Genomic DNA, 14,173 nt, shown 5'->3' on the forward strand with positions numbered 1-14,173 from the left:
AATCATTAAATGTTTAAATATATAAAATTTGTATTATATTTGTTTTTTTTAATGTGATCGTGCTACCATTACAGGTAGTGAGGTAGTGGAGAGGATGAAAATCACATCAAAATATAAAAATTAGAATCAAGTTTATTGAAACCTGCAAAGAGACATAATCGGCTCGTGTGTATATCCATATTTTTTTTATTATACTCTTATAATTTTTTCATAAATAGATAAATGTATATAAATATATATATATATATATATATGATTTGTTTATTTTATGAAAATAAACAATTAAATATATTATTTACTTTGTATTATATTGAAGCTATGTTATAGAAAGGTAGTGATTATAACAATTAAACATTTGAAACACTAATAAATTAGTTATGTATATACTTAGAAAAAAAAATCTTGAACGTGTATCTTTGAACAGATAACAAAATTTAAGTGGTTGTTTGAATGTTCTTAATAACCATAATCCAAACATTCATTGTCCAAAAAGAAAATTTCTTATGCAAAATATTGTGACGCTAAAGTTGATAAGAAGAATTTTGGATCTCTATGAATATATAGGTGAGGTGAGTAATGAGTAAGTGATTGTACTCTATTGTATAACACGTGTATTTATAACTTTTCGGATCATATGAAATTTGTTACAAAATAAAAGATAATAAAAAATAATTACATTTATGATAAATCTTATTAAACCAGATTAATCATGTATTGTATTGTGTTAATATATGGTATTAAAAAGGTATTTATGATATAATTAGACTACTTATATTTGATCATATATTATACAATAAATAAATATTTCTACTAATATTATTTAACTATTTTAAGCCAATAATATTGAATGAATCTGCGTGAACAGCAGCGAAACTTTACAGTGACACGCGGTTCCAAAAATTTTGGAATTTTTTTATATATATTTATATATTTTTTAAATTATAATTATATATTATTTATATTATGAAAAATAATAATAAATAAAATAAAAATTTTTATGAAAACATTAATTTATAAAAAGATTAAGGTTTTGTTTTTGTTATAAGATTTTTCTACCATGTAAGTTATTATGAAAGTGTGTGAGGAGAAAAAAAATATCAAGAGATAGATTAGAAAATCGAGATTGAAGAACACATAGATTGAAATTCAAATATACATTTTTGCATGATCTCTCACATATAATTATTTATGTATGTTAGATTTATGATTCTTCTTAGGATGTTTATCCCAAAATAGTATAAACCTAATTATGATTTTAGGGATTCTTTTATGAAATTGGAATGAACCTAATTATAATTTTTTCTAAATTAGTATAACCCTTAATTATGAAATTTAGGGATTTTGTATTTTTCTGCCTATGGTAAATTTTTTTAAGTTTTAAATTTATAATGTATTGCTTATTTAATTAAAGTGGTATGGGTTTTGTTATGTTTTACAATGTGATAATTGTGATTTGTGAATATAGATTTTATCTTTTTCTAAACACGTGAGAGGTGATAAATTTATATTAGAAAGATTATGATAAAGAGTAAAAACATTGATTCTTTTTTTAAGGAGGAAGGTTTGTGATAATGATGAAAAAAAATGCATATACGTTGACTAAACTTGAGAAATTTCATGAGAACTAAGAATTTAAGATTATGAAAAACAAATCTCTAAAGTTCCTAAAGTTACATATAATGAATTTAAAAAATTTATTAGAACGCGATCCGGGAAAAACGTCCTCAAATTTCACAATACCCACCATATCAAATTGATGATGTACGAAGGGCTTATCTAAGATGGTATTCATGGTTTTGTATCATGATATAATAGCGAATGGTAGTCATATTTTTTTGAATTCTACTATTATGTGTGTTTGTTTTAAGAAGAAATGAAGAGAGAAAATGAAGAACTTTTTTTTTAACTAAAAAAAATTATATATAAAAAATCTAATTTGGCACCCCTAAAATTTTTGTCAAAGTTTCGTCACTGTGTGTGAATATGACGCTTTATATAGATTTCGTATACTCTTCTTTGTAGATACCTAAAACATATAGATGAGCTTAAGAAAGTACAATCTAAATAGAGTTAAGAAAATGTGTCGAAGATTTTCACAATTCGTCCTATTAGAATTTTGTAAGGGATTGTAAAGGCCTTTTAAAAAGTACACAAAGAAACATCGAATAGGAGCAATGCATAAGTAATAAAAATAGACGGTGAACACTTTATTTTTTATAACAATTCACCATTCTCCCATTCAAATTAAAAATGATGTTACTAAAATGAACGTTTACAAGTATTTTTCTAACTATTTTAGTATTATTTATACTCATACGTAAGTCTAATCAACGTGAGTATTCTCTATCAAAGTCATATATAATTTTGAAGAATACTTGTCAATGTGAGTTTAATTGTCATCCGTAATTAATAGAAAAACTCTCAACAAAAAGGATATAGATTATAAGTACGCCTTGTTGGAGAGAAAGGTAAAGTTACATAGTTGGTGGATTTTTTATTTTTTTTTGCAAATATGACATATTCTCTTTATCATCTTGTTAATCGTTCTATAAATCTTGCACTAAGAGAATTTTCATACTATCATTGAATGGAAAGACCTTTTAATTCTCATGAAATCACTTGCTTACTATACACTTCATTCATTGGTTATTTTCTACATGGAGAGCTTTTATATATGACATATTGAAAAAAGATAATTGGAGTTTGAACGTAGAGATTTTGTATGTCAATGTGTTTAAAACAAGTTGGTAGTATTTTAACCCATACATTTTTCTATTGTATTCAATTTGCATGCAAATAACAATTTGTTTCTAAACATACCTTTATAGTACTAATAACACCAACATATAATCTCATGATGAATTAGTCTATTCTTTTAAAATTAATTGATGTGTGATATGAGTAGAATAACAAATTAAATTTAAGTTACATGTATCTTTAATGTCTACTTATTGATCATTGACTTTGAAAGTTAGCGTCTAGTCAATGTATTCGCGAGCATCTACAGATAACATCTATAATGAATAGTTAGTAATCACGAATATTGATTACCGATTACCTATGCGTAGGGATATTTTAATATTTTATAAATGGGTTGGATGCAATATCACACTATTCGTATCCCTGATATATGTTACTCGCAAAAAATTAAAATTAAGATTTCATTTATATTTTATTAAGTAAAATTAATTTATATTTTATTAGATTTAATTTATTTAAACTTAAATTTTAATTTATATTTAATTTATACTCATTTATATTATTTTGTAATTTTATTTAAATTTTTTTTAAATGTTTTACAAAATATATTTTTTTAGATATATGTGAAAATATATTTTTTTAGATATATGTGAGTATCTACGGATATTCGCGAGTTTTTTAAAACTCATGGATATTTTTTACACAAATATCCATCAAGTAACAAGTGATAAATTTTTTTGATTACAGATCAAATTGCGTGTAAGTCGTACTCAACCCGACCCATTGTCATCAAAATCATGTAATTTTGTCTTAATAACTTATTTTCTCCTAGGACAAACACATTATTAAATCTAAAAAAATTAATATTATCTATTATAATAAAAAAATGCAAATAATATTTATCTTATTGATTAATAGAAAATGATTTTTTATGATAATTCATCCATCTACTTATCTTCAAATAATTTATAAATCTTCACTTGGTTTTATCTATTTCCATAATTATCGGATTATTTGTACATTCGTATACTTTCTTAAACCAGACTTGGTTTGATTTATTTCCACCAATGTCTCTGACAATAATAAAGTATAAATTTGAAAAAAAATTATATAAACCTTTTAAAAATATGATGAATAACGTTATATAACCGTTTACTTATAAATTTTAAATATAATGTTAAATTAATTTATAAGAATAACTTTTATAAATTAGTTCATGGATTTATTTTTAAAAAATTCTTACGGTGTAGAAATTTTCAATATAAATGAACTGGTTGAAAGTTATATTTAGAATTTAATTTAAGTGAATAAATAGTCAATTGGTAGTAATTGTATAGTACAATATTCTAGTGACACATTAACACAGATCCAACGTATTTTTACACATGGTATCTCTTTTCTAATCTAAATACATTATACATACACAATTTTATACAAATTGTTTTAGTAAGATCATTATAATTAATTATAAAAAATCTATTTTGGAGTATAATTTATGTCATTATCAAATTTTAGTACAATTTTCAGGGGAAAATATAAATATTATTACGTTTTTCAGTATAATTTTTTAATCAATCTTTGCTTAATATTGATTTGTAAAAACTATAAAAAAATAATTTACTAATTTTACCAAATGATAAAATAAGTTTGTCTTTACTAATTTATAGGTTTAATAAGTTTCTTACTAATCTTTACTTATGTATAGGTTTAATATACACACGTCGATTTCCTGTCACCTATGACCTTCGTATGACATGATATTTTGTAAATAAATTATGTTATATGTACCTTTATGTTAGACTAAAATAGTATAATTTTTAAATATATTTGAAAGTGGATAAATTTATGAAAATCTCCATTTAAATATATTTCTAAATCATTTCAAATGTATTTAAAAAATTATGTAATTATATTTTAAGAGATTAATTACGTGGTTATCAATCTGCATTTTTATTAATTAATGAAGTTACCTTTTATTTGGTAAAAGAAATAATTTAATTTCAAAAATAATGTGTTATAAAAGTGTATTTTTTTTAAACAATGATATCAATTACAACGTTAAAAATAATAAAATTTAATTATCTACATCTGAATTTAAATATTTGAAACTCTTTCTACATATACGAACAATTATAATTTTTGAATGATATCATTATAATAAATTTCCAAAATAGTTTATTTAGGGCATTAAATTTTAGTTAGTTATAAAATTTATTTGTGATTTTTTTAATACAATACCAATGACAAAAAAGTATAATCATTTTATAAAAATTAAAAACACGTTTTTTTTTACTTTTTGTTTTTTAAACTATTCTTTTAAGTACAATTTTGAAATTTATTGCAAGTATAATTGTTATAAAATAACTTGTTTTTTTTATATTATATGAAAAGTCCAATATTAATCATTTAGTACTTACTAAACTACTTTTAAATTGTTGGAGTGACACTTTTTTTTTCTTTTATAAAAGAAAAAAAAAAGTGAAACACGATCTAATTTTGCAGAATATTACTCATCCTAATATTTAGTACGCTAATTGTAAAGTTCTTATAAGATTTGATACATTATGATAGTATGATAGTATCTAACACGGCATTAGCTATTTGTATTATAATTTTTGACAAAAAAAATCAATAGTAATAAAATATATTTCAATGATCTTTTCTTAAAATAAATAGACAAAGAACAAAAGAAAATGATGAAGTAAATGATAAGGAGTATTATTTATATTAAACATGATATTAAATCCTTACAATAACAGATGTGGACACCTACTTATATTGAAAATACTTGTTGTTACACTTGTTATTGTGAATAGACATGAAAGATAACAATATTGCTAGCATAATTACTAATACATAATTCAAAATTTAAACCATGATTTAAGATTTGATCGATAAATCTAACCTTCAAACTTAAAATGGTTGGTTCCCAATATTATACTGATTTCTCATAAGGCTACCAAGACTTGGACGAGCCATGGTGGCTCCATTGGTTGGATTAAATGAATGAACTTGGTTATGTTCAAAACCAAACCCTAATCCTCTTTGATATACACTTTGTGGAGTTTCAACACTTATGCCTCCAAGGTTTGTCATCCCAAATCGTTGCCCTGAAGTGGAGGTGTTGTGTAACCCTTGATTTCCATAGCTAGGTACAAGTGGCCATGGCATGGTTGACATTTGAGTCATAGGGTGCATGTTAGGCTCATAATAAAAGGGTATTGGACCACGAAAAGGGTGTTGATGAGCCATGGTTGAATAAGGGTACATATGAACACCAAGTCCAAAAGTTCCCATATCAATCTCTCTATCTATTCTTGAGAGAACTCTTTCGCGTCTATGAGCATTTTGATGCCCTCCTAGGGCTTGGGAGCTTGGAAACTTTTTGTTGCAAAACTTGCACGAGAATTGTCGTTGCTTAGGCACAATCAATTGATGATTAGGGTTTTCTACTGGTTTTGGTGATGAATTTGGTGAATCCATTGAGTTTTTCAATGATTTGTAAATGGACATGGATGAAGGCTCACCAACCATTTTGTTGTTGCCAAGACTCATAGATAGTAATAACTCTGAATCTACAATTTCAGAAGAAGATGCTTCATCGATCTTACGCTTGAGTTTTCTACTCTCATCACCTCTAACAAAGAATTCGTCTGACATTATTTTGATAAAGTACTTTCTTAAGAATATGTATATTTATCTTGGTTGGTGTTATGTGATTTGAAAGAAGAGGTATTTATTAAGAGATAATTAAACATTGCATTTTGTATAAAAAGAAATTTGTGTGTTGGTAAATGCATCACATAACATTGGAAATTAATAAATATTTAATTATAAAAGAAAAAAAATAATTTAAATGGTATTTGAAAGTCAAACTTTAGATTTAATACATTTTTCAAACTAAAAATAATACAATATAATTAAATTTTTCCAATATTTCAAATTAATAGGAATATTTAATATATCAATTAATTATTACTACAAACACAAGTGATAAGAAGTCAAGTTTGAATTGTTGAGAATTCTTTTTACATGTTTAATTTAATAATGATCCATGTCTTGAATCCATTTCATTTGTAGCCATTCCTTCATGCAAACATTAAATTATACTTTGACTAGAAAAATAATACAAGTATGACATGTTTTATTTCAAAGTACTTTGAAAACTCATTGACAAAAAGAAAAAATGAATAATTGAAAACTAATAAGCTCATTAATGTAAAAGAATGTATAACAAACAGTCTAAAAAAGAATTATCAACAATTCATGACTTTTTAACCTTGATCTTTGTAGTAATTATTAATTGATATATTAAATATTCCTATTAATTTGGAGTCTGGGAGAAAATTAATTATATCATTTTTAGTTTGAAAAATGCATTAAATCTTTTGATCATTTTAAGTTGACTAAGGATCGACCTTGTTGTTCAGTAGATGTGATTCATAGTGGATAAAAAAAATTGTACCCACAAATATTTGTAGTTAAAATTAAGTTCAACTTCTGAATAATTTAAATATATATAAATATCTTTTTACTCATTGTTAAATCAAGACAATTGTCCTATACGTAGTTGTTATTACACAATTTAATGAATTTTATTAAATTTAGTTTCAAAAATTTGTATTTTGGTTAGTGTGATTGTGTTGAATATTTCACTAACGTATTTGTTTGTATTTAAACCATTTAAAAAAATGAATAATTTAAAACTAAGGTCAAAGTGTATTTGAAAAATATTTTATTGAATACATGTATACATTCGAATATTGAAAAATTAAAAAATGTGTTCAATGGATACATGCATAGAGGTAGGAAAAAACATAAAATAAATATTTATGGAAAACTATACTATGAATGAGAAAATGGGTCAGTCTAGTCCTTTTTGACACGCAAAGTGTGGGTCAGGTTGGTCTGCCTCGTAGTTTAATATCAGGTTCATTTTTCTGGCCCGCCCTGCTTACGGGTTGGTTTGCAGGTCCGCAGGCTAGTCCGCATTTGTGATGAGCGAAATATTTTTTTTTTATGGTGAGCAAAATAAAAACTTTTTTATTTTTTCATAATAATTGATATTCATTTTCTATTGAAATAATTTCAATTAATTTACCTAATCAAATACAAGAAAAATAACAACGAAGATTATAACTAAAGTACAAAAGCAACATATCACCTTACAAGACATTACCTAAAAATGCATAAAAAGATATTCCATATTCAAGAACTAAAATCATTATCTTATATACAATGATTATGCATAAACATAAACATAAACATAATAATAATAATAATAATAATAATAATAATAATAATAATAATAATAATAATAATAATAATAATATTAATATTAATAAAAGGAACTTAAAGAAATAATGTGAGAACTAAAAAAAGAGAACATATAATTTTATAAACGGACCAGCGGGCCAGCCCACCCCGTCCCGTGTTTTTTTGTACGGGTCTGCAGGCCACCTCGCCTGACCCGTCCCGAATTGTCATCCCTAGACTCTACTATGAGTGAATTTGTATAGTTTGTTATCAATACATATATAACTTATTAATTAGTCAAAATTTGTAAAGGTAAAAGTGAATTTGGATTCTCTTATTTATATATATATATATATATATATATATATATATATATATATATATATATATATATATATCTATAACAATATATAAAGGCGATTTTCCTTTTTGTGTCCACATTTTAAAATATCAATTTTACCCTTTAAATATAATAATTTATTAAATTTTTAAAAATTGACTGTTATTTTTACAAGTTTTTGATAAAATCAGCTATCTCTGTTTCTTTTCTTCTTCTTTATTTATCAATGGTTATTCTTTCATCTGTTCAGATATATTTCACTTACTTATACGAGTTTTTGATAAAATCAGCTATCTTTGTTTCTTTTCTTCTTCTTTATTTATCAATGGTTATTCTTTCATCTGTTCAGATATATTTCATTTACTTATATATTAACTTAATAACATTACAATATTATCACCTACTTATATAATATCACGCATATTTAAAAAATACATACACACAGGCGCGATAGCGTCTGTATTTATGCTAGTATATATATATATTTATTTGTTATTCTTATACGGTATCTTTAGAATAAATACATTAAGTTAGTGTATTTTAGAAGTATAACATACGGACATCACAAAAAAATCTAGTATGAATTTGATATAACAAGAAACATGAATTATAATTTTTTTTATAAATATCAAATTCTAATGCATTTTTAATTGTTTTGCCTTTTAAAATAAATTACTTTAAAACAAGGAAAAAAATAACAAAATCATATAAGTTATTTTTAAGGTTAAAGATGTTTTTATCCTTTAACTTTCAGTGGAAAATAAAATTAGTCTCTCTTCGAAATTTTACTTAAATTTAGTCTTCCAACTTTTGAAAATATATGGATTTAGTCTTTTTAACCACATTTTATTAAGTTTATTTGACGTTTCAAACACGTTTCAGGATAACATTTGAGTTTTTTATATCGTTTGACACATTTTTATTTCAATGTTAGATGAAAAACGTGTTAAAACGTTGAATAAACATAACAAAATATGGTTAAAAGAACTAAATCCATATATTTTCAAAAGTTTAAAAACTAAAATGCACCAAAGTTTCAAAAATGAACTAATTTTAATTTCAATAAATATTAAACGACTAAAAACATATTTAATCCTTATTTTTATATGATATCTCTACCACTAATACTATAAGTTCTTAGAAGTTATCAAATTTAAGTATATCTTAGTGTTTTGCAAATATTTTTTCTTAATACTCCAAAATTATTCGGTTTAATGTAGCATAAACATTTTATAATATAAGATTAAATATGTTTACAATTCTTAAATTTGAAGGTGAAACTGAAATTTATCTTTATTTCAAATATCAATATATTTTGGTTCTCAAACTTTAAAAATAAATAGATATAATTTTTTTAATCTAACAATGTTAAATTTTTTTGTATTAAACGACGTTTCAGGCTAAATTTTTTTACGTGTTAACCATTTGACACGTCAAAAAAAAATAAAAATTAAAACAGTTAGGTTAAAATAAAAATTAAAAATTAAAAAAAAAAAAATATATATATATATATATATATATTAATCTTTAAAATTTGAGAACTAAATTATTAAAATTTAAAAAATTAACGAATTTTAAATCCAATTTTAGAAACTAAAACCTCAATTAACTCTTATAATATATATTATATACATATAAATAGATAAATAGATAAGTAAATATTATTAATATTAATATATATAGTTATTTAACAAGTATATATACATGCCAACTTAAAATATTACAAGCATATATACATAATTATGTTGTAAAATATCTATGTTAGCGTTTCTTAATCTACTTTCCAAGATCTATCTATCCCACACATCAAAACATAATTGTAATAAGATTATAAAACATAAACAGTCAAGAAGAATTAGCTATTGAATTAAACGTATAGTAAATAACATTACAAACAACCACAAGTTAAGCCTATCAAAGGTTATCCATCATACCGATATATATATATATATATATATCATAATTGACGATTTCCAAAAGGCTAACGTTAAATTCAATTTAAAAGACTAACACGTGTCATAATATATGGTTTGCGTAACCATTTAACCACTCTGGTACAAACTTCATTTATCAATTTTCTATGATAAGATGGTTTTTTTTTTATCACATTTTCTCAAGGATTAAGGATATTTCACCTCAACTTAATATTATAAATTTTTAGGACTCTTGTCACCTTATATCTTCACTTATATGACTCAATATATTAGGTAAAATCTAGAATATCAATGAACCTCCTAATTTAACAATACATAAATTAAACATCAATAACTCAATGGCAGTTCCCTACTTATTACTTGTATAACATATGTATTTATCACATTAATATCATCTAGTCATATTTACCAATGTCACAACGTCTTTCAATTCAATCCACAACATAAAGAAAGAGTAACATAATCAATGTTCAACAAATCCAGTTATAATACCTAAATAATTGTTGGATTCTCTCGTGCGTGCGTGCGTGCGTGCGTGCGTGCGTGCGTGCGTGCGTGCGTGCGTGCGTGTGTGTGTGTGTGTGTGGGGATGACAATGCGGCTCGGCCTGTATAAGGTCCGCACATTGTGGGTTGGCCTGTCCCGCCTCACATTTGGTCCATGGGCTGACCTACTTTTTTAAAATTTTTATGATAAAATTTTCAATGTTTACAAATTGGAAAACTTTAAAAACTCACAAAATTAAGTAAAGACTTTGGGGAGTTGAATGATAAACTGATAATTTAACATTTTCATCATATTCATATTCATACTATAACATACACAATATATTCTTTAAATTTTAGCACATTAAAAAATACATAATACTTGTATTTTCCAGTTATACAAGAATTTGAAACGTTAATGAAAGAGTCCATAAAAAAAGTAATTAATATACACAAGTGTAAGTTTTTTTTTATGCGACCGCGGACCAGCCCGCGCAGGTTGCAGGCTTATGCGGGTCGGGCCACTGCGAGCCTGCGGGCTCACTATCCTGGCCCGTCCAGCGTTTTTTTCGCAGGCCTGGCCACGGGCTCACTATCCTGGCTCACTTTAGTAAAACATTTGAACGTTGAAAGTTCATATATGTAAGTTTTTACGATCAAATGTTTAGAGTTCTCAAAGGAGAAAGTGTTGAAGTAAAGCATTGATTAAAACATACAACTAAAGAAGAATTCTAAGCATATATACTACATTAATACTCCATGAAGATTTTGAATCAAGCAATGGAAGACCAATGGAAGACCAATGAAGAATAAAACATCAACAAGCACTCTAGTCAAATTTAGAAGAGTTGTTATATATTTAGATTACTCTGGAGAAATAATGTGTAAAAAAGAGAGATAGAAAAGTGATACACTTATAATGAGAAGAAAAGAAAAAGAAATAAATGAATATTGAGCTTATATTGTCAAATATGGAAAACCTTGGGATTATGAGCTCAGTTATTTTAATATCATTCACAACTATGGAGTATACCCTATGAATTTAGATTGTACTCTCTTTTATTGAGAGCGTTATTTTTATTATCATTCAAATTGAGAGTTCTTAATCACAAGGAAAGATTAAGAATGTTCACCTAAAGAGGTTAAACATATAATACATGGAGATGTTGATACTCATTTGACCAGGAGTGGTTGATACTCATGTTTCCTATAAAGGTTAATGATACTTGTATTTAGAAAGACTATACTCGTGATACCTAGAAAAATTAAATTCATGTTGCAATTATTTGAATTGATTAGTGGAACCTCTCAAATAATGTTATTAAGAGAGAACTGGACATAATCTATGTAGTTGGGTGAACCAATCTAAAATTTGTTTCAAAATTGATTTATTTTCCGTCGAGTATTTCATATTAAATTGTGCAAAAAAGTTTAAACATTTACATATTATCCTTTATAAAGCTAATTGCACCTTCAACAATATATATAGTTGCCAATAGGTTGTATAGTCAGGTGGATATAACTTGTGAGCTACATGACCCTATGGAAAAAAGTATAGCCAAGAGTAAAGTTAAGAATAAAGCGTAAGGATGTTGATTAAATTTACTTTGACTAATTGTATACAACAATCTAGGATAACTATGCAATTACTCTATATTCCCTTAGGTCTACCTCACCTTTATTCAAACTCTATATCCAATATGTATCTTTGTAACTACTAATCATGTAGTTCTCAAAATTCACATAACTTTACTTTATTATTCATGTACCTTAATTACCCTCGTTGCAATTTACTTTAGATCTGAATATCATATTTCATCTTGAAATCATGCTCTTACATTCATCTTTCCATACACCTTTTGAAACTTAATTTCATTAACAAAAACTTCATATTAATAAAATTTGACAACGTAATGACTACATTTCGAATGTCTCAAAATAATAATAATAAAAATACTACACAACAAATACAATTCATGCAAATACATATATGATCTCAAAATATCAATGTTCAAGAAATTGTACATCTCCAAATTCAATTTAATCTTCAACAAAAGGTTATTCAATTACATTATAATCTTACAATTCGAAAGACTTATTCATGTGCTTTAAGTCACACATATATACATGTAAGTAATGAGGACATTATTTAATTTAAAACATTAAATAAGATGCTATCCATAAGACAATGTAATTATAGAAAATTAAAATGAAAACAACAAACAACAAAAAAAATTCTACGTAAGCATTTCAAAAGTAAAACATTAAACATGTTTTATTTATAATAAAAAAAAACTCTAAAATGAGGTGATTTTTTATCCCAACCCCAAAGTTTCCATGTTAAAGGAATCTATTTTGGACTTAGAAATTTCAAATTGTGAACTTACAAACATAAAACTAGGCATATTGTATATTTGGAGAAAAATATGCCAAAATGAAAAGTTGAAGATTGAGATTCACTCCCTTACCTCAATGAAGTAAACAACACTATAGTGTTAAAATGGAAGGTTCAACGTGATGTAAACAACACTCTTCTGAACTCATTGTATTACTTATTTCCTATCCTTTTAATAGGTTTGTGAACATGTTTTATAAATCTATTAATGATCTGGAGACCATTATGAAATTTTTTTCGAAAGTGTTTAATTAAATATAGTAAATTTTAAGTCTAATTCAATCTTATAAAACTCGTTTATAAAATAAGGATTGTATCTATTTATATATTATGAATTGACCTTATCTATAATCGATGTGAAACTTTCAACAAAAATACTTAAATTTTTTTTAGAACTAATTTGCTCTTATAACAATCCGTGACAAGCTATACAGTACATTCTTAAAAGTGCAGTAAGTGGTATCGGATAAAAAAGATTTTTACTCTTAAGGAACTTATCTCAAAAAAAAAAGTTTTTTTTTTTCAAGTCCTGTTACATATTTTGATAACACGTTTGGAATTATACATAAACATTTAGATTCCTCTCTTTCTCATTTTTGAGAAACCTGTCTTTCTCATTTTGAGAAAACAGTGCACAAAATGACACTATCTTTATATCACCCATTCATCCATACACATTTTTATCCATATACACACACGAAGTATAAAATGATATCTTGCTGAAAAAAAAATTAAAATACTTAATAAAAATAAAAGGATTTGAGGAAAAAAAATGAAAAATCAAGAAAATAACATTGGAAAAATGAAGAGAAATAAAAGAAAAATCTGTAAAAAAATTAAATTTTTATCTTTACATTAAAATACAATGGGATAAAACTATTGGTGAAAAAGATAAAATATATTAAAATAAAAGAAAATATATTGTGATAAAATTATTGAAAAAGATATTTTGAATGCAATAAATTTTAATGTGGATCAATTTTTGTGGTACACAATTTCACGTAACCCAAAATAAATACACTTAAATACGTTGAAAAAAAAAAATAATACAAGGTCCCACACT

General features: G+C 25.0%; 1 protein-coding gene across 1 annotated transcript; it reads right to left on the reverse strand.

The window, feature by feature from the left end:
• Positions 1 to 5,613: 5,613 nt before the first annotated feature.
• On the reverse strand, positions 5,614 to 6,360 carry LOC114190187 (zinc finger protein GIS3-like). The gene has a single exon (XM_028078985.1). It carries the CDS (start codon positions 6,358 to 6,360, stop codon positions 5,614 to 5,616), a length of 747 nt encoding a protein of 248 aa, XP_027934786.1.
• Between the last annotated feature and the right edge of the window lie 7,813 nt (positions 6,361 to 14,173).

The sequence above is a fragment of the Vigna unguiculata genome, chromosome 7 (assembly GCF_004118075.2).
Source record: "Vigna unguiculata cultivar IT97K-499-35 chromosome 7, ASM411807v1, whole genome shotgun sequence".
In the NCBI taxonomy this organism is placed as follows: Eukaryota; Viridiplantae; Streptophyta; class Magnoliopsida; order Fabales; family Fabaceae; genus Vigna; species Vigna unguiculata.